The 21,762-nt window shown below is 41.8% G+C and overlaps 1 protein-coding gene and 1 long non-coding RNA gene across 5 annotated transcripts in view; one reads left to right on the plus strand and one right to left on the minus strand.

Annotated features, from left to right (window-relative positions):
* The window catches only part of LOC134348459 (diacylglycerol kinase beta), a 579,084-nt gene that overhangs the window by 57,310 nt on the left and 500,012 nt on the right, over positions 1–21,762 (plus strand). For all 4 annotated transcript variants that reach the window (XM_063051878.1, XM_063051881.1, XM_063051880.1 and 1 more), the window contains exon 2: positions 18,439–18,814. In XM_063051878.1, the coding sequence (XP_062907948.1) occupies positions 18,748–18,814 (67 nt within the window). In that variant the 5' untranslated portion in view covers positions 18,439–18,747. The remainder of the gene's footprint in view (positions 1–18,438; positions 18,815–21,762) is intronic.
* LOC134348460 (uncharacterized) overlaps positions 1–21,762 on the minus strand; it is a 60,725-nt gene that overhangs the window by 23,554 nt on the left and 15,409 nt on the right. The gene's annotated exons all lie outside the window — the stretch shown is intronic.

Below are 21,762 nucleotides of genomic sequence, written 5' to 3' on the forward strand. Positions count from 1 at the left end.
CAACTTGGCTATGGCTGTCATAATTTTAAACATTGATCACCCCTACATTCCAGGGAATAAACACCTAGCCTGGTTAACCCCTCTCTGTACCTCTAGCCTGCCAACATCCTCAAATCTCTTCTGCACTATTCCCAGTTCAGTCACATCTTTCCTATTACAGGGTAATGAAAGCTTTACACAGTACTCCACATGAAGCCTCACCAACAACTGTACAATATAATGTCCCACCTCGTGTACTCAGTGCCTTGACTGGTGAAGGCCAAACACCTTTTTCACCACCCTGTGTGCCTGCAATAGGATTAATGAACTATACACTTACACTCCTAGGTCCTTCTCTCTATTGCGCTCTCTAGTGCCCTATCATTCAATGTCCTATGCTGATTTGACTTTCCAAAGTGCATCACCTCACTTTAATCTGTATTGAAATCCATCTGCTACTTCTTGGCCCTCTTCCCAAACTGATCAAGATTCCCCCTGTAATCCATGGTGACCTTCTTCACCATCAATAACACCTCCTAATTGTGTTTTATTTACAAACTTACTGATCAAGCCCTGTGATTTCACATACAACTGTTTATATAAATAAAATAGAATGAGTGTCCCAAGACCAATCCCTGCAGCACACTTCTTTAATTGTATTGAATGACCAATTGGTTGTCTTTGACCAGAAGGAATAGAGTGACGCAGTCTTGCAGATTCATTGGTCGCACAAAGCTGGCATGTTACTTTGTGTTGGAAGCAAGGGTGAGGGCACTTTGTAATCCTGTACTTCCAAATTGTATATATTCAATTAGAGCTAACAGGAGAAGGATGAGGAACAAAGAAATTTTTAAAAAAACTGGAGAACAATGCGCTGGAGCAACTAGGTGGTAAGAGCAGCAACATTTGTGGGAGGAAAAGAATTCCAACAGTTTGGGTTAAAATCCTCCATCAGTACTACCTTCCCCCCATGGGATGTTCAGTAATGCTGTGCTGCTGGCAGCAAAGATAATAGAAGCCTAGAAATCTACAGCATATTACAGGCCCTTCAGCCCACAATGTTGTGCCAACCATGAAAACTCCTCTAGAAGCTGTCTAGAGTTTCCTTACTGCATAGCTCTCTAGTTTTCTAAGTTCCATATACCTGTCTAAGAGTCTCTTAGAAGAACTTATAATAAAGAACATTACAGTCAGATTTTCATCAGAAGTCACAATATTCCCAGTGCTTTTTTATTAATGCACAGGCTATCATTTCTATGTAATTACTGAACGTTCAATTTATGGCCTTTTAACACATTTCAAGTGATCAGTGTGCAATGGTAAAATGACCTTTAAACTACTGCTTTTCCCCACTGGTCCTTGGTGTATTCCCCAGTTGATCCTCGACCTTAGAAGTGTACGACTTTTCAGCACTTAGTTATGGACAGAACTTTGCTTTGGAATACCAGTGAGCTTTGAGCATGTTGCTGAAAATCACTACTTTGACTTTCCAGAAATAGTTGTTAATGTCTGTGATTATCCCTGGGAACAGTACATACGGTGAAGTGTACCATGCTATGCAGTTGTTCAAGACAAACCTCCACAATTATTCCTGCATCTCTTCCTAGATATTCAGAATCAGGTTTAATATCAAGAGCATGTGTCTTTGTTGTCTTTGCGGCAGCAGTACAATGCAATACATGATAGGAAAAAAGTTATACACTAAATATAAAATAGTTAAATAAGTAGTACAAAAGTAGAAATCTAAAAGTAGTGAGGTAGAGTTCATGGGTTCAATGTCCATTCAAAAATTAGATGGCAGAGGGGAAGAAAATGTTCCTGAATTGTTGAATGCGTGCCTTCAGGCTTCTATATCTGCTCCCTGATGGTAGCAATGAGAACAAGGCATGCCCTGGGTGATGCAGGTCCTTAATGATGGATGCTGCATTTTTGAGGCATTGCTTCTTGAAGGTGTCCTGGATACTGTGAAGGCTGGTGCCCGTGAAGGAGCTAACTAAGTTTACCGCACTCTGCAGCATACTCTGATCCTGTGCATTAGCACCCCTCTCCCCCAATACCAGACGGTGATGCAGCCTGTTAAAATGCTGTCCGCATACAGTATACCTACAGAAATTTGCAAGTGTCTTTAGTGACATACCAAATCTCCTCAAACTCCTAATGAAATGTATCCGCTGTCATGACTTCTTTGTAGCAACATCGATATGTTGGGTCCAGGATAAATTCTCAGAGATATCGACACCCAGGAACTTAAAGGTGCTCACTCTTTCCACTTCTTATCCTTCTGAGGAGTAGTGTGTGTTCCCTCATCTTGGCCTTCCTGAATTGCACAATGTTCTCTATGGTCTTACTGACATTGAGTGCAAGGTGGTTGCTGTGACGCCACTGAACTAGCTGACACATCTACTCCTGTATGCCATTTCCTCACCAATCTGCAATTCTACCAACAATAGTTGTATCAGCAAATTTATGGATGGTGTTTGAGCTGTGCCTAGCCACACAGTCATGGGTGTCGAGAGCAGAGCAGTGGGCTAAGCACACATCCCTGAGGTGTGCCAGTGTTGATTGTTAGCGAGTTGGAGATATTATTTCCAATCCGCACAGATTGTGGTCGGGAAGTCGAGGATCCAGTTACAAAGGGAGATACAGAGGCCCAGGTTCTGGAGCTTTTCAATTAGGAATGATTAGCTGTAGTCAATAAATGACATCCTGACATAGCTATTTGTAGTTTCCAGGCGATCCAAGGCTGGGTAGAGAGCCAATGAGATCACATCCGTCATAGACCTATTGTGGCGACAGGCAAATTGCAGTGGGTCCAGGTCTTTGAGGCAGGAGTTGATCCTAGCCACAATCAACTTCTCAAAGCACTTCATTATGGTAGATGTGAGTGCTACTGGGCGATAGTCATTAAGGCAGCTCACCCTGCTCTTCTTGGGCACTGGTAAAATTGTTGCCGTTTTGGAGCAGGTAGGAACTTTTGACTGTAGCAATGAGAGACTGAAAATATCTTTGAACAGCCCCCACCAGTTGGTTGACACAGGTTTTCAGAATTCATTTGGGAGTGAAGCATCATAGCCATTCAAGATGTTAGGTTTTGCTTTGTAGGAAGTAATGGCCTGCATACCCTGCCAACATTGACGTGTGTCCATTTCCTTCTCCAACCTCATTCGGAATTGGACCTTTGCCCTTGAGATAGCCCTCAGCAGGTCGTACCTGGTTTTCTTGTATAGTCTTGTGTCGCCCAACTTCAATGCCACAGATGAAGCCCTTGGCAGATAACAAACCTCCTAGTTCATCAGCGGCTTCTGATTTGGGTACGTACAGTAAGCTCTCATAGGTGCACACTCATCCACATAGGTTTTTAATGAAGTTAGTAACAGCTGTGGTGTACTCATTCAGACTCGAATGTGAACCCCTGAATGCAGTCCAGTCCACCAATTCAAAGTGCTGCTGTAAGCGCTCCTGTGCCTCCCTTGTCCATACCTTCTTGGTCCTCACTGCTGGTGCTTCAGTCCTCAATCTCTGCGGATATTCAGAGAGTAGAAGGACAGTAGGTGATCAGACTTTACAAAGTGTGGGCGAGTAAGTGCTCTTGATGGTTGTATAACAGTGGTCCAGTATGTTGGTTCTTCTGGTACTACAAGTGATTTGTAGTTAATAATTAGACACTTTTTCAAGCTGACTTGGTTATAATCCTGCAAAATGACAGGTAATGGCACATTCCAGAAGGAGACGGGCAACTGTTTTGTTTACAGTCTGACCACCAGGGGAGCAGTGTGGTGATTTACCCATATTCTGTGTTTGAAATATCTAATTGAGTGGGTCTTTCTCACTCCTAGCCAAACAGAATTGGTGTTTGCTTGTAAGTTTTGGTGATGATGCATTCGGCCAAATGCTTGGAAAACCTCTCCACCAATTACTTTTCCTGCAGGGCTGTTCATTCATCCAGATTATTGCGTATGTGGGATTTTCCCTTGTAACTGTGGGAAATGCAATAGCTGCCCTTAATCTTTGCCCTTCCTACCATGCAGGAACCCAAACGGTGCAGTACTCTGCTCACCATATGACCCCCCTGTATTAGGTATGGTGTGTGGGGTGGATGGAAAAACAAGTTCTGATTTGGTGACTGCTTTGCAGAATACTTTCATTCATTTTGCGGGGACGATCTTGATTATCCTGCTACCTGTCACTTCACTTTTCCACTCCGCTGCTTCTCTGACCCTTCTGTTGTCATCCTGCTGTTTTGTGTCACTTGCGTCTAGTGTAAGTGTGAGGGACATCAGCTCATCTTCTGCTTAGGCACATTATATCCATGGACCGTAACAGTAAATTAACAGTTTTGAATGAAGTCTTTTTCACACGGTCGCTGTAAATTTGTTCCACTTTGATGCTGTATCGCATTTGTTTGAATTGTCTGTTCCTAATGTAATTAATAGCTTTGCAACTTTGGTCTGCACTTATCACAGATGTTCTCTTCACTCACTCCCCCCCCCCCCTCTCCCCCGTCTGCAAATTAAAACGTGCTAACTTCCCCACTTTTCCTGTTCTGATGAAGGATCCTTGACCTGAGGCATTGACTTTTTTTTTCTGTCCACTGATGCAGCTTTGTAGTTGTGTGTGTGAGACAAATACTGTATCTGGTATCTGGAATATCTGGAGAGGACTGATTTGGTGCCAGAGTCTGTTCTGGGAGTTTTGGATGTGATCAGGGTGGGGTGATGGCAGTGTGAAGGTGATTGGGTCATGTTTTTTTTGACTTCTCCAGTGTGTTCAACACCATCTGCCCGGCTCTGCTGGGGCAGAAGCTGACAGCGATGCAGGTGGATGCTTCCCTGGTATCATAGATTCTTGATTACCTGACTGGCAGACCACAGTACGTGTGCTTACAACACTGTGTGTCCGACAGAGTGATCAGCAGCACTTGGGACTCCACAGGGGACTGTCTTGTCTCCCTTTCTCTTCACCATTTATTCCTCGGACTTCAACTACTGCACAGAGTCTTGTCATCTTCAGAAGTTCTCTGATGACTCTGCCATAGTTGGATGCATCAACAAGGGAGATGAGGCTGAGTACAGGGCTACAGTAGGAAACTTTGTCACATGGTGTGAGCAGAATTATCTGCAGCTTAATGTGGAAAAGACTAAGGAGCTGGTGGTAGACCTGAGGAGAGCTAAGGTACCGATGACCCCTGTTTCCATCCAGGGTGTCAGTGTGGACATGGTGGAGGATTACAAATACCTGGGGATATGAATTGACAATAAACTGGACTGGTCAAAGAACACTGAGGCTGTCTACAAGAAGGGTCAGAGCTGACTCTATTTCCTGAGGAGACTGAGGTCCTTTAACATCTGCAGGACGATGCTGAGGATGCTCTACAAGTCTGTGGTGGCCAGTGCTATCATGTTTTCTGTTGTGTGCTGGGGCAGCAGGCTGAGGGTGGCAGACACCAACAGAATCAACAAACTCATTCGTACGGCCAGTGATGTTGTGGGGATGGAACTGGACTCTCATGGTGGTGTCTGAAAAGAGGATGCTGTCCAAGTTGCATACCGTCTTGGACAATGTCTCCCATCCACTACATAATGTACTGGGTGGGCACAGGAGTACATTCAGCCAGAGACTCATTCCACCGAGATGCAGCACAGAGCGTCATAGGAAGTCATTCCTGCCTGTGGCCATCAAACTTTACAACTCCTCCCTTGGAGGGTCAGACACCCTGAGCCAATAGGCTGGTCCTGGACTTATTTCCTGGCATAATTTACATATTACTATTTACCTATTTATGGTTTAATTACTATTATTTATGATGCAACTGTAACGAAAACCAATTTCCACTGGGATCAATAAAGTATGACTATGACTATTGAGAGGTGGGAGAGAAATTTGAAGAACTGTGGAGATTATGAAAGTCAAAAGCTTGATGTATTTGGTTAGGAAGTACACTTAAGTGCTAATGACGCAAAAGGAAAGGTACAGTGTATCGCGTCAGTTGTGACTCGCTGTCAAATTGGTGTTCCTGATTTGATTTCCTGTCCTTAACTCTGATGTCTAATAAAATAATATCTAGGGTTGCATGGATGGAGATTTCCCCTGTGCAGTAGTTAGATGTACATAAACCTCCTATGACCATCTGACTGACATTGATAAATATGATCATTAATTGATCAGGTTATGATAGAAACAGGTGGATGAAAACTTGTGTTTTGCTTAATGTGAACCAAAGCTACAGTTATAAATCTTAAAATACTTCTGGGAGAAAAAAGTGAGCAACTCCAGCTATCGTTTAAAATAAGTTTGTTCTGATGTTCTTGCAGATTTTGTTTAAATCTGTCTTGGGCTTTAGTGACATTGGCAAAGCCAACATTAAATGTCAATTCCCAATCCTAGAAGGATTATTGAACTGAACTAGAGAATAACTTATTGAACTGAAGTTATTCCCCAGCTGTTGTGGTGTGACTCAAACTCTGATCTTGTGAACTAGAGGCTTGGAAAAAAAGATCCATAGTTCATTAAATTAACCACTATGATACGGTACCTTACAGCAATTCCAACAAACCTTGGAAAATTTACTGAATATTTTAAATATAGGTTTGTTCAAATATTAATGTGTGTATTGAAATGCTACTATTGCTGGATGAACTTTGACTGTGACTTTTGTAGTTGGAGTATAGTTTCCCACCATGTTTTAAATGATAGCTAGGAATGAGCAATAATATTACCACAGCCAGCAATACCAACATCTTGCATAAGATAATATTAGTTTGCTACTTTTGCTAATGGAAAATTAGCACATACTCTTGACAGCCAGAATTTGTGTCTTTGTTTCACTTAAATATAATTTAAACACTGCAACTTTTGCCAGTGAAGTTGATCTATGCTAGTCTTCACACTTACTATTTATGTTTGTTGTAAATGAAGCCCTAGTGTTTTCTTAGGCCTGAGACACTACACGAGGTTACGTGATGCACGTTTCAATGGAAAAAGCCCTTGAAAACAATTTTCAAATAGAGAACTTATTTGTCATTATAAACAGAATATTTCCATTAGCTCCTTTTTATGGGTGACCAACATTGCAAGTATTTTCCAGTCAACCTGACTTGTGGTTTTCACATATCATATCTAGCCACAGCATAGCCTTGTTTTTATGTAACATCTTTAAACCAACGATTTGGTTGATTTGTGCTTCAGCTAGGTAATCATTAGTGCTCTTTAATACTATCAATGTGTAATTAAAGTCAAAGTAAATTTGAAATTAAAGGTTGAAAGACGGGGTCACAATTTCTAAATGTTGGACTTCTTGCCAATTTGATTCCCTCGGGCAGTGCTAAAGTCAGCCAAATTATCTGTCTGTCGCCCTGAAGTTTTATCTGTGTGATGTAATGCTGTCCTAATGAAATAAGAGAGATGACCTGCACCAACATCTCTCCCACTAGCTCTACAGTGTTTAGAAATGTTTTGAACATCATTTTTGATACTGCATGAATAGTGAGCAACAAAAAAAATTAGGCCATTATTCTTGACATGCATATCCATCCAGCTGTAAGAACAACACACACAAAATGCTGGAGGAACTCGGAAGGCTGGGCAGCATCTATGGAAAAGAGGGTCGTTGGCATTTTGGGCCGAAACCCTCCAGCAGTTCAGTCTTGGCCTGAAACATTGACTGTACACTTCTCCATGGATGCTTCCTGGCCTGCTGAGTTCCTCCAGCGTTTTGTGTATGCTGCCTGGATTTCCAGCATCTGCAGATTTTCTCTTGTTTGCAGTTCTAAGAGTCCTGTTTACAACAAAAAAATGTGGATTGGAGCAGACAAAGGCCACTCAATCCATCAAGCAATTTAGTAAGATTGCACTTGATCGGATTGCATCCTTAGTTTCTCTCTGTCCACACTAACTTTTCACCTGCCTATTAAATATCAATCTGCCTCTGTTTTAAAAGTTTTCAAAGATTTTGATTCCACTACCTTTATGGAAGAGAGTTCCAAAGCTTGAAATTTTGAGGGAAGGAGTAAAAAAAAAACTGCATTCTCGGACTTAAATGATAATTCCATGTTTTTAAACAGTGACCATAGTTCTAGATTTTTTTTCCCCCACTGGTTTAAACATTCTCTCTGCATTCACCCTATCAAGATCCCTTGCCATCTTTTATGTTTTAATCGAGCCACAAGAACACAAAGTAGGAGTGTCCTGGCTCTTCAAATCTGCCATTCAAAGTGATCATGACTGATCTAGCCCAGGCTTAAACTCCTTTCCTACAGCACTGAATTCCTCAATTTTTCAAACATTTATCTATTTCCACTTTTTAAATGTTCCAATGATTTAGCTCCCTTGTCCTTCCAAGACACAGAATTCCAGGGGTTCACTATCTGTTTCAAGAAATTTCTACACCTGTTCTTTTTAAATAAAAAAAATTGTTTCTCCCTTTTTGCTCTTCAAAACTTCAGTGGATTCAAGCTCAACCTGTCCAACCTTAAAGCATAAGATAATGCACCAATTCCCAGTATTCATCTAGTAATTCTTCTTTGAACCAGTACATTAAAATCCTTCATAAATAAGGAGACCAGCAGTAATCCAGACAGGTTCTCACTAGTGCCCTACTATAACTGCAGCTCAAGCTCCCAAACTATATTCCACCTCCTTGCAATAAATAATATCATTTTGTTACCTTTTCTAATTACCTGTTGCTGCATGCAAACCATTTGTGAGTCATGCACTTTGAAACCAGGAGATTCTGCATGTCAGAGCTCTGCAATCTTTTGCCATTTAGCAATATACTTGGCTGTTCATCCTATAAAAATAAGCAATATTATGTTTTTCATGTTTTGTTTCCTTTTTCCAATCTGTTTTTCTATCTTGTTTTTGGTAGCCTCCTTCTTCACAACTTGCCATCCAATTTGTGCTATCATTATACTTAACAGTTGTTATCTATGTTGAGTCGCGGTACTGATTCCTGCAACACACCATTCATTACCTCTTGACATCCAGTCTGAAATAAACAAATTGTAATGTTACGGCTTTCAGGAGAGTTCCTCATCTACGCTATCATGTAATTGTATCCAAATTTCTTTTCCTTAACGTACTCTTCCTGTGTTTCACAATCCACACTGAAATCTGCGTTGCTCTTTGTTATCAAATTCCTGTAATTACCTACTCAAAAAAAAAAAAAAAATTGTGGCAGCACCTTTTCTGTTAAAGGAGGTAAAAGGGTGAGCTTTAACGCTGGCCTTGCCTGCATTGCTCCCAAAACTCAAGTCTGACATCCTTTATTAATAACATTTCAAAGTTTTACAACTGTCCAGCATATAGTCATAGTCATACTTTATTGATCCCGGGCGAAATTGGTTTTCGTTACAGTTGCACAATAAATAATTAAATAGTAATAAAACCATAAATAATTAAATAGTAATATGTAAATTATGCCAGGAAATAAGTCCAGGACCAGCCTATTGGCTCAGGGTATCCGACCCTCCAAGGGAGGGGTTGTAAAGTTTGATGGCCACAGGCAGGAATGACTTCCTATGACGCTCTGTGCTGCATCTTGGAGGAATAAGTCTCTGGCTGAATGTACACCTGTGCCCACCCAGTACATTATGTAGTGGATGGGAGACATTGTCCAAGATGGCATGCAACTTGGACAACATCCTCTTTTCAGACACCACTGTGAGAGAGTCCAGTTCCATCCCTACAACATCACTGGCCTTACGAATGAGTTTGTTGATCTGTTTGTGTCTGCTACCCTCAGCCTGCTGCCCCAGCACACAACAGCAAACATGATAGCACTGGCCACCACAGACTCGTAGAACATCCTCAGCATCATCTGGCAGATGTTAAAGGGCCTCAGTCTCCTCAGGAAATAGAGATGGCTCTGACCCTTCTTGTAGACAGCCTCAGTGTTCTTTGATCAGTCCGGTTTATTGTCAATTCGTATCCCAGGTATTTGTAATCCTCCACCATGTCCACACTGACACCCTGGATGGAAACAGGGGTCACTGGTACCTTAGCTCTCCTCAGGTCTACCACCAGCTACTCAGTCTTTTCCACATTAAGCTGCAGATAATTCTGCTCACACCATGTGACGAAGTTTCCTACCGTAGCCCTGTACTCAGCCTCATCTCCCTTGCTGATGCATCCAACTATGGCAGAGTCATCAGAAAACTTCTGAAGATGACAAGACTCTGTGCAGTAGTTGAAGTCCGAGGTGTAAATGGTGAAGAGAAAGGGAGACAAGACAGTCCCCTGTGGAGCCCCAGTGCTGCTGATCACTCTGTCGGACACACAGTGTTGCAAGCACACGTACTGTGGTCTGCCAGTCAGGTAATCAAGAATTCATGATACCAGCTTCTCCCCCAGCAGAGCAGGTCGGATGGTGTTGAACGCACTGGAGAAGTCAAAAAACATGACCCTCACAGTGCTTGCTAGCTTGTCCAGATGGGCGTAGACACAGTTCAGCAGGTAGACGGTGGCATCCTCAACTCCTAGTCGGGGCTGGTAGGCGAACTGGAGGGGATCTAAATGTGGCCTAACCATAGGCCGGAGCAGCTCCAGAACAAGTCTCTCCAGGGTCTTCATGATTTGGGTGGTCAATGCCACTGGTCTGTAGTCATTGAGGCTGCTGGGGCGCGGCGTCTTCAGCACAGGGACGAGGCAGGACGTCTTCCACAGCACAGGAATCCTCTGGAGCCTCAGGCTCAGGTTGAAGACATGGCGAAGTACTCCACATAGCTGAGGGGAACAGGCTTTGAGCACCCTGGTACTGACACCATCCGGGCCCGCAGCCTTGCTTGGGTTGAGATGTTTCAGCTGTCTTCTCACCTGTTCAGCTGTGAAGCCCACCGTGGTGGTTTCATGTGGGGAAGGGGTATAGTCATGAGAGTGGGGTGGGGGACTGTAAGGAGTGGTAGGAGGGGAGAGTGGAATATGCGTTGGTTGGGGGCTGACAACAGATGACTTATGTGGGGGATGGGCAGAGGCCACAGTGTCAAATCTGTTAAAGAACAGGTTAAGTTCGTTGGCCCTGTCCACGCTGCCTTCAGCTCCTCTGTTGCTAGTTTGCCGGAACCCAGTGATGGTCCGCATCCCACTCCAGACCTCTCCCATGTTGTTCTGCTGGAGTTTCCACTCAAGCTTCCTCCTATACCTGTCTTTAGCCTCCCTGATCCTGGCTTTCAGGTCCCTCTGTATTGCCCTCAGCTCCTCCCTATTTCCATCTCTAAACACCCTCTTTTTGGCATTCAGGATATCCTTAATGTCCTTTGTTACCCATGGCTTGTTGTTTGAATAACAAAGGACAGTTCTTGTCCGAACATTGCAGTCCACACAGAAGTTGATGTAATCATCAATATCCTCTCCACGTGGCTCACAGAGTGCCTGCCAGTCTGTCACCTCAAAACAACCCTGGAGCGCCTCATAAGCCTCCTCTGACCATTTCCTCACTGTCCTCGAGGTTGCAGGTTTACTCTTCACCAGAGGCACGTAGCAGGGTTTTAGATGCACCAGGTTGTGATCTGACCTTCCCAGTGGGGGGAGGGGAGAGGAGCTGTATGCATCCTTAATGTTAGCGTACATCAAATCCAGAGTCCTCTCCCCTCTGGTTGTACAGCTCACATACTGCGTGAAGTTGGGCAGTGTTCTAGCCATGGTAACCTGAGATGGTAATAAGGGCACTCGGGTGCTGGGTTTGTAATCTGGCTGTGACGGTGTAAATGATGTTACACGCCGACGTCGGGTTGGCAGAGGGAGGGATGTACACAACAACCACAATTGCATGTGAGATTTCCCTTGGCAAATAATATGGCTGAAATCCAACAGCAAAAAGTTCAATATCCGGGCTACAAACGCGTTCCTTGATCGTAATATGACCAGGATTGTACCATCTGTTGTTTACCAGAACAGCAAGCCCCCCTCCTTTACGCTTACCACTCTCAGTGCGATTCCGGTCAGCCCGAATGGTCTGGAAGCCCTCTATGGAAACGTTTTGATCGGGTATGTCCTCGTGCAGCCAAGTTTCGGTAAAACACATAACACTGCTCTCCCGAAATGTTCTCTGACTCCTGACAAGCTCCGTCAACTCGTCCATTTTATTACCCAGCGATCTCACATTGCCCATAATGAGAGAGGGGGGACACGTCTTATAACTTCTCTTCTCCATAAGCCTCTGTTCTCTCGACCCGGTCCTCTTCCCTCGCCTTTTTGATCCCCCTCTACATCCTCTGTGTTTTCCTCCAGATTTCAGCCGGGGTGTCCGCCACTCTGTTCGCTAAACTGGCCGGCATAATCGCAATCAGCTGGTCCCTGGAATAATCAGTGCGACCATACTGCTGCCATGCTAATGAGACGTGTCCGAATGTAACTATTTCCAGCGCTGAAAACCCAAATAAAACTCCCTCCACCAGCATGTTAGAGAGGGTGCAGCTTCAACGTGTTACCGTGGGGGGAAAAAAAAATACAACAAATAACCCAAGTTAAAAAAATTATTATAAACTAACAAGTTTACTCCCTGAACATCAGCAAGGCAATCAGTTTACTGGAAGTTTTATCAAAATTTCTTCTGAATTTTACAATATCAGAATTGGTGGGACTTGTGTTGTCAAGTTAAATAAATAAATAAATAAAGTTGTAGTTCAGAGCATGCAAGCCCTGCAGGCCAATCTTAAGGTTCTGAATTTTGTCTGCCGACAGTTCCCAACTCCATATGTAATTTAGTGCTTTGTGTGTCTATCCCTACCCAGCAACTTCACTCTGAAACTTTGTCGGTAGGTCTCTTACAGTCCATCCTTCCCTGAGAGGCAACATAATAATGTTCAGAGTGGTTTATCATGTGCCATTGGCAAAGAAAACATTCCAAAAATGTGAAGCTCAATGAACCTGACATACTCATTGTCAAATTTAAATGAAAAACTTACTAATTAAAATTAACCCTGATGAGTCTCTTCTAATGTTTTTGATATATTGTGGGCTGCCAATATTTTAAAGTCAGTACTACACTCTGTGTCTTAAAAGCTGGACGGACGGTGCATTGACTATAGAAAAATGCATTTATTTGTGGCAGTGATGTTACTGGATAATGTGAGATGAAAATACCCAGAGTAGTATAAAAGCTGGTGGGGTGGCAATAGATGGCTTGTTCTGCTATATATTGTGAACATTATTGATTTAATTGCATCTTATTTAAAAACTAGAAGTTAATTCTTTTGTGTAAAAGTTAGTTTAGTAACTGAAAATGAGATTTTGTTGAATAACAATGTTCAAAAGCCACCTTGAAGTGGAAAAAAATATATAAAGCGATCAATCTTAAGCTTTTCATAGCTTTGACTTTGCTACTGCTTGAATGAAAGCTACAGTTGAATTCTGACCTTTTGTGGGGAGAAGATGCTCAGATTGAATATCTTTTAAATTGCTGCTTTGATACTTCTGTATGTTTCTTAGGCAAACAAGTTGCACTTAGTTACGATTTATGTGACCTTACCAGTCTATACAGTTCTCCATTTCATAACATCCAGCTATAGTGAGGTTTCCTGTGCAAAACCGGTTGGTTATCTTTGGAGCTTTGGCCAATGCACCTGTGCAAATTAGTTATATCATTAATATACAAATCACATTCGTTGTGACACCATGGAGCAATGGGATATCAGAGTATCACCAATTTTCCTGCTCCTACCTGATGGTACTTCCGTTGACAATAGAAACCCAGAAATAGTTCAAAAATGAAACTGTGCTATATAATCCTTGGGCTGGTCTTGAGCTGCAGAAGAATGTTTTTTTGAGGGTCAGCAACTAATGAACAATATAGGAAACCTAAGTGTGCTTTTAAATAAATTCTCATTTCTGTGGTCCCCTTTGTGTAATGAATGTCAGATAAGACCTTGAAAATATTTTCAATTAAATAAAACTTCATAGCCTTGTACACGTGTACCAGGACACTAAAATGTATTGAAATTAGGGACAGATATTGTTTCAATTGATTTTATTTCCTTAGACTGAGGGGAAAGTATCTAGCATATAAAATACATCATCGTACTTTTCTATATCTGCTCTGACCCTTGTCTTCTGATATATTTTTCGGTATGAGACTTCAGTGGTGTTTTACTGATATGTTTACTTTTGGCCCAAGTCTGGGTAAAGAGGCAGAAAAGGAATTGCTTTCATCCCTTCCACACTTGGGACTCCATACCCCCTCCATACATCATCAATCATCTATTTAATTGCCAAATTGTGTCAGTGATATTTTTCAATTCAAAATTCTGCTAATAATTGCTTATTTACATAAATGCACAAAATTACCTGACTTTAGAGACTGCTGATAGTTCCACTGCTTAAAAAAAAAGTTCAGCAATATTGTGACAAGTGTTATCTCCACTCTCTCTGGACCACCTACAAATGCTGTAGCTTCCTCTGCAATTTTGGAAACAGCAAAAGCGGTTTGAAGAAAATATTGAGAATACTTTTGTTGTCATTTAAAATGCAAATAATAGCATGACTAACTATTCTGTCTTGACCCCGACCAAATGAAATTTTCAGGTGAAGCATTGTTTAACAGTGGGGAAATTGATCCAAGATTCATTTAATTTTACATTTTTAAAGCCATTCATTCTGTTGTTGTCTAAATCATGACATTCTTTATCCAATATTGCTGGGAGTGCCTTAACTGGAAGGACTGCAGCAGTGTTTTAAAATGTGTATTTTTCCAGAGCCTTCTCAGGGCAATTGAGGATTGCCAATAAACTTTGCCATTAAAAGTAATGCTCGAAAAGTAATTCTCGAAATCAAATAAATTTAAAAAAAAATTGTATTGCATGTGTCATAAGGGGCAAAACAAATTCCCTATCAATATTGATAAAAGGAGGAGCACACAGAAGATGGGAAGGAGCACGAGTCAATTTACAATTCAGTGCACAGTTGGGGTGGGCTGTTGCTGTACCTACATGGATGGGAAGTGGTAATTGGAGCACAAAGTTCTGTCTAGAATAGGTTGTGGTTTTAGTTTCGATCTGCCACATGCCGTGCATTATAACGTGCAGTTTGTTAAACTTGTCTTGATGTTGAAAATACCAGCGCATATAATTTTAGCTTTCTCACTCAACAAAGGCTAGATTTAACCCTGCCCTTTAAAATTTGCCTTGTATGTCTCGTTCACTTGTTCTTTGATTCCAATTTTTACAATAGCTTTTTCCATTCCCAGAGTAAACTTGACTATATTTCTTAATGTTATTTACTTTAATGCCTGTTACATGTACCCTGAAAAGGAGCATGAACACGTACATATGGATGCCAGTGTTCCAATAACATGCAAATAACTTTTTTTTGGAAGAACTGGAGTAGTCATATTGAAAATGTCCACACCCCTTTTGTTGGGGTTTCCTTAAGCTGTTATTAGTGGCAGTCACTGTTCACCTCCATTTCCTTTGCTTAACCTCCAACTCATTGCTGCCAACAATGTACAACAATGTTCCTTCCCGTTCATCCTACAGTTTTTACTTCTTTGGCAAATCATTTTCCCTAGTACCTTGTCAACATTTGCAATCTGCTTTCCCCTTGGAACACTCTGTTTGTTCTTCTGTCACCCTGTCACCAGAGAATAAGAGCAGGATTAGGCCACTGAGCCCCTCAAGCCTTTGCTGCCGTTCAGTATGACGCTGGATACACTGTGTTGGTCTTGTCTCCTTCTTTGCACCAATTCTCCATATTCCCAAATCCTCGATCTGTCGTTTGTCCTTTGACACCACACCTCATTTAGGGAACACATTAGGCTTTGGAGTCTAGATAACCTTGGCATCTAGATGATTCCAATCCTGCCAAGACTTCTGGGTAATTTAAATTAACTTCATTGAATAAACGATAGGTATCTTAAAAATTTGTATCATTTATATCACTGTATCATTTATTATTATCATGATGCCTCCACTTGCCATTTATGAAATTATTTGTTCCACTAAATTATTATGGGAAGCTAAACTTGTCAGGGTAAGAATGATGTATAACAGAATCCAAACCTTATGTGGTATGGTTGACTCTAAGCTCTCCTCTGGAATGGCTCAGTGAGCCTCTTAGTTTTTGAGCGAATAATAAGACCATAAGACAAAAGAGCGGAAGTCAGCCATTTGGCCCGTTGAGTCTGCTCCGCCATTTTATCATGGGCTGATCCATTCTCCCCCGCCTTATCACCATAACCTTTGATGCCCTGGCTACTCGGATACCTATCAGTCTCTGCCTCAAATACACTCAATGACTTGGCCTCCACTGCTGCCCGTGGCAACAAATTCCATAGATTCACCACTCTCTGACTAAAAACATTTCTTCGCATTTCTGTTCTGAATGGGCGCCCTTCAATCCTTAAGTCATGCCCTCTCGTACTAGACTCCCCCATCATGGAAAACAATTTTGCCACATCCACTCTGTCCATGCCTTTCAACATTCGAAATGTTTCTGTGAGATCTCCCCTCATTCTTCTAAACTCCAAGGAATACAGTCCAAGAGCGGATAAACGTTCCTCATATGTTAACCTTCTCATTTCTGGAATCATTCTGGTGAATCTTCTCTGTACCCTCTCCAACGTCAGCACATCCTTTCTCAAATAAGGAGACCAAAACTGCCCACAGTACTCCAAGTGAGGTCTCACCAGCGCCTTATAGAGCCTCAACATCACATCCCTGCTCCTATACTCTATTCCTCTAGAAATGAATGCCAACATTGCATTCGCCACCTTCACTACCGACTCAACCTGGAGGTTAACCTTAAGGGTATCCTGTACAAGGACTCCCAAGTCCCATTGCATCTCAGAACTTTGAATTCTCTCCCCATTTAAATAATAGTCTGCCAAAGTGCATAACCATACACTTTCCAACATTTCTTCTGCCAAAGTGCATAACCATACACTTTCCAACATTGTATTTCATTTGCCACTTCTTTGCCCATTCTTCCAATCTATCCAAGTCTCTCTGCAGACTCTCCGTTTCCTCAGCACTACCGGCCCCTCCACCTATCTTCGTATCGTCAGCAAACTTAGCCACAAAGCCATCTATTCCATAATCCAAATTGTTGATGAACAATGTAAAAAAGAAGCGGCCCCAACACAGACCCCTGTGGAACACTGGTAACCGGCAGCCAACCAGAGTAGGATCCCTTTATTCCTACTCTCTGTTTCCTGCCAATCAGCCAACGCCCTATCCACGTATGTAACTTTCCCGTAATTCCATGGGCTCTTATCTTGTTAAGTAGCCTCATGTGTGGCACCTTGTCAAAGGCCTTCTGAAAATCCAAATATACAACATCCACTGCATCTCCCTTGTCTAGCCTACTGGTAATTTCCTCAAAAAATTGTAATAGGTTTGTCAGGCAGGATTTTCCTTTAAGGAATCCATGCTGAGTTCTGCCCATCTTGTCATATGCCTCCAGGTACTCTGTAACCTCATCCTTGACAATTGACTCCAACAACTTCCCAACCACCGACGTCAAGCTAACAGGTCTATAATTTCCTTTTTGCTTCCTTGCCCCCTTCTTAAATAGCGGAGTGACATTTGCAATCTTCCAATCCTCCGGAACCATGCCAGAATCTATCGACTTTTGAAAGACCATGGCTAATGCCTCCGCAATCTCCACAGCTACTTCCTTCAGAACACGAGGGTGCATTCCATCTGGTCCGGGAGATGGGATAATGTGTTTATCATTGTCATAAATCACTCTTTACTTGATGCCTTCCAGCCTGGTTTGGTGTAATTGTTATGATGTAGTCAATTGAAGGAGAGAAGTTTTTCACTGCTTTGCTGACCAACTCCATTTGAGCCCAGAACTGATGATGACCGTGCCCAAGTATCACCCAAGTAGTATCTTACATTTTATCTGTTTCTTCTCCCCGGCCCCACCGGAATTTCATACTTCCGTCTGTGTTAGTTTTTTGGTATGGCATTCGATGTCATTTCATGGTCTCAAAACAGAATATGCACATTTTACAAAATTAAGTGGTTGACTGAATGGCCTAAATGTCATTTGGGTAAGAGATTGAAGGTGAAAAGATCAGGTGAGCTTAAAATGCATTTGGAGGAGCTTGTAAGGAGCTTGACCAAAGTTTTTGTAAGGGAAAAGGTCTGTTTCAATGCTATACTTTCAGATTTTTTTAAATGCCACATTAGCCTTCACATTTTTTCCCTCACTTCCATTTTCTTTTTACTTTGTGATTTGGACATTGGCGGGGTTTGTGACGAGAATCAAAATTTGTATTTATTTAATCTAGTAAAGTAAAATCACTAACAGTTTTGTATTCCGTTCAGTTCTGAAGCACTTATTTCCCTCATAAACTGATATATTCCTCTCTCATTTTACAAATATATTTTGAGTTGTGATTGCTAGAAAAAAAGCCAACTGAATACACGTTGCTATAATGTCTTGTCATTATAACCAATAAAATTCTGAGATTAGTCCAATTGTGTGGATTTGCTTGCCTTTGATTATACTTTTTGTGTTTTGTAGATTTGAGTAAAGTTCTGTGACTCGCCCATCAAGAATATGAATGGATTTCACTCGACAGATTCTATTAATGGAACAGTTCATAAGAGAAACTAAGAATGGTTTAACAAGAGGTTTCCTTGGAAAGCGATGTGTATTTGACTGGGTTTACAATCAAATGCAAACAGACATCAGCTGAACTAAAAGCATCAGAAGTGCCTCTGTCTGCTTGAAAAGAGGATGCCTTCTGCAACCATACTTTTCTAGAAGCACATCAGGATTTGTCGTGCTCTCTTCATGAGTAAGAACTTGGGCTAAGCGGATCTTTAAAAAATGTGTGATGGGATGTGGGTTATCCTAAGTCCAGCAGAGTTTGCTCAACTACAGCAGTACACAGAATGTAAGTATAATCTTGATTAAAATGTCAGTTAGGCAAAAATTGTAAGAAGTCTGATTACAAATAAAACTAGAAACACAGAGAAATGAATTTGTACCTGATTTTTTCCAAGATATAACTAATCTTTTCAGTTTGTATTGATGTGTTTTAATTTTAGAGATTTCTCATATTTGGGGAAAAAAAGATTAATAACAGAAATTCAAGACCCACGTCTAAAATTGTGGGATGTATTAATTTTACTACTTGCTGTGATATTCTATAAGGCCTTTATCTGAAATGACCTAATATCAGTCAAGGTAGAAATATGTGAAAATGTTCCTTTCATAGTTTTAGGCAGCATTTGGAATTGGGCATTGATTTATTATTGTCACATATTGCGAGATACAGTAAAAAGCTGACATGCTGTTCATACGGATCAATTCATTACACATTGAGGCAGTACAAAATAAAATAATAACAGAACACAGAATAAAATGTAACAGCTACAGAGAAAGTGCAGGTAGATACTAAGGGGGAAGATTATAATGAGGTAGATTGTAAGGTCAAGAGTCCACTTTTATCATACTAGGGAACCATTCAATATTATTATGACATTGGGATAAAGGCTGTCCTTGTGCCTGGTGCTTTGTGCTTTCAGGCTTTTGTATCTTCTGGCTAATGAGAGAGGAGAGAAGAAAGTGACCGAGGTGGATGGGATCTTTGACTCAACTGCTGGCTGCCTTACTGAGGCAGTGGGAAGTATAGACAGAGTCCATGGAGGCAAGCCTGCTTTCCGTGATGTCCTTAACTTCCTGCAGTTTCTTGCACTCACAGGGAGAGCAGTTGCCATACCAAGCCATTATGCATCCGGATGGGATGCTTTCTGTGGTGCATTAATTTTTTTTTTAATGGGTAAGGGTCGACAGGGTCATGCCAAATTTCTTTAGCTCTTGAGGAAGAGGTGTTGATGGGCTTTCTTGGCCATGTGGTTGGACCAAGACAGGTTGATGTTCAGTCTTTGGAACTTGAAACTCTCAACCCTTTCAATCTCAGCACTATTAATGTAAACAGGAGTATGTGCATTTACCTCCCTTCCCACCCCGCCACCTTCAAAGACAATGACTAGCTCTTTGTGTTACTGGCATTGAACAAAAGGTTGCCGTGACGCCATATTACTAAGCTCTCTATCTCCCTCCATACTCTGACTTGCAATTATTTGAGATATGGATCCGTAAAGTGGTATCATCTGCAAACTTCTAGCTTGAGTTAGCGAAGAATCTGTCCACACTGTCGTGAACGTACAGAGAGTAGAGCAGGGGACTGAGGAGGCAACCTTCTGGAGCACCAGTGCTGAGAATAATTGTGGTGGTGGTGTAGCCTATCCTTACTGATTGTAGTCTGTTAGTCAGGAAGTCAAGCATCCAGTTGCAGGGGGAATTGTTGACTCCCAGGTCTTGGAGTTTGGTGATGTTTGCTTGGAATTATAGTAATGAAATCAGAGCTATAGTCAATAAATAATAGTCTAATGTAGGTGTCTTTACAGTCCAGGTACCCCAGAAATGAGTGTAGGGCCAGGGAGATGACATCTGCGGTAGACCTGTTTCGGCAGTAGGCAGACTGCAGTGGGTTGAGGTTGTCAGAGGAGCAGGAGATGATGCCTGCAAGACCAACATCCTGAAGCACTTTATGATGGTGGATGTCAGAGCCATTGAGTGGTAGTTGTTAAAGCATGTTACCTTGCTTTTCTTAAGTACCGAATTATAGTGGTCTTCATAAAGCATGTGGAACATTAAATTGATACAGGAAGAGGTGAAAATATTCGCAAATACTCCCCCCAGCTGATCTGGACAAGATCTAAAGACACAGCTAGGGATGCCATGGAGTTCCAGCAGACCAATCTTGTGTCCACAATTGTGACTGTGGCTTCAGGTGCATTGGAAGCTGTCATGGTAGGAGGTAATATATCAATCCCCTTCTGCTCAAATTATGCATAGAATGTGTTTAGCTCACCGAGAAGCAATTATGCTGTTGGTGAAGCTGCTTGACTTTATTTTGTAGCCTGTTATAGCATGTAAGCCCTGCCACAACTGATGGTTTGGGACTCTATTTTGAATTGATATTGTTTCTTGGTAACTCTGATAGCTTCACGGAGGTTGTATCTTGACCTCTTGTAAAGGTCAGGTCATCTGATTTTTATGCAGCAGTTTAGACTTCAGTAGAGAGTAGATTTCCCTGTTCATTCATGGCTTCGAAAACACTTGGATTGTCCTTTATGCTATACAGTCTTCAACACACCTGTTGATAAAAGATCATGATGGTGGTGACAGTTCCATCTGGGCCCATTTAACTGAAGTTTAACTCACTCGGCCTACTTGGAAGTTATGCAAATCAAGCTATATTTCTGAACACTGATTAAACAGCAGCTTTGTTCTGTCTGTTTACCTCCGGGGTGTGGGGGCGACTATTGAAGTCTGACAAATTATTCTCTTGAGCAAAAAGGAGTGCAATGGGAGGATTGCAACCTCCTTTTTTTGAGCATATAAATGCTGAGGTATTTACAATCACCTTGGACCAGAAGCACTGAATAGATGATTCACCTTTGTTTCCTCCAGCATCACAGTATTCATTCTTCAGACATTTTGATTAGTATGTGATATAAGTAAATGGTGAGATCACGGGATGCAGCAGCCAATGAGGCCAAACAACAACATGAAGACATGCTCCAGAATTATCCAGCTAAGTTGCTTTCATACAGTTATAATGCCGAGTTGGACTTGTGTGGACAGAAGTCCAAGTCTGTTAATCTGCTCCCAATCATTAGCAGAAAGGATGGCAGGAGTCATCAACACCAGACCTGATTACAGCCCTTATTCAAACATGGATAAAAGAACTGAGCTCCACAGGTGAAATGAGAGTGACTCATCTTGATAACGAGACAGAATATACTTAAAGTGTTGTGGATGTTGGTCATC

This window comes from Mobula hypostoma, chromosome 6, assembly GCF_963921235.1.
Source record: "Mobula hypostoma chromosome 6, sMobHyp1.1, whole genome shotgun sequence".
In the NCBI taxonomy this organism is placed as follows: Eukaryota; Metazoa; Chordata; class Chondrichthyes; order Myliobatiformes; family Myliobatidae; genus Mobula; species Mobula hypostoma.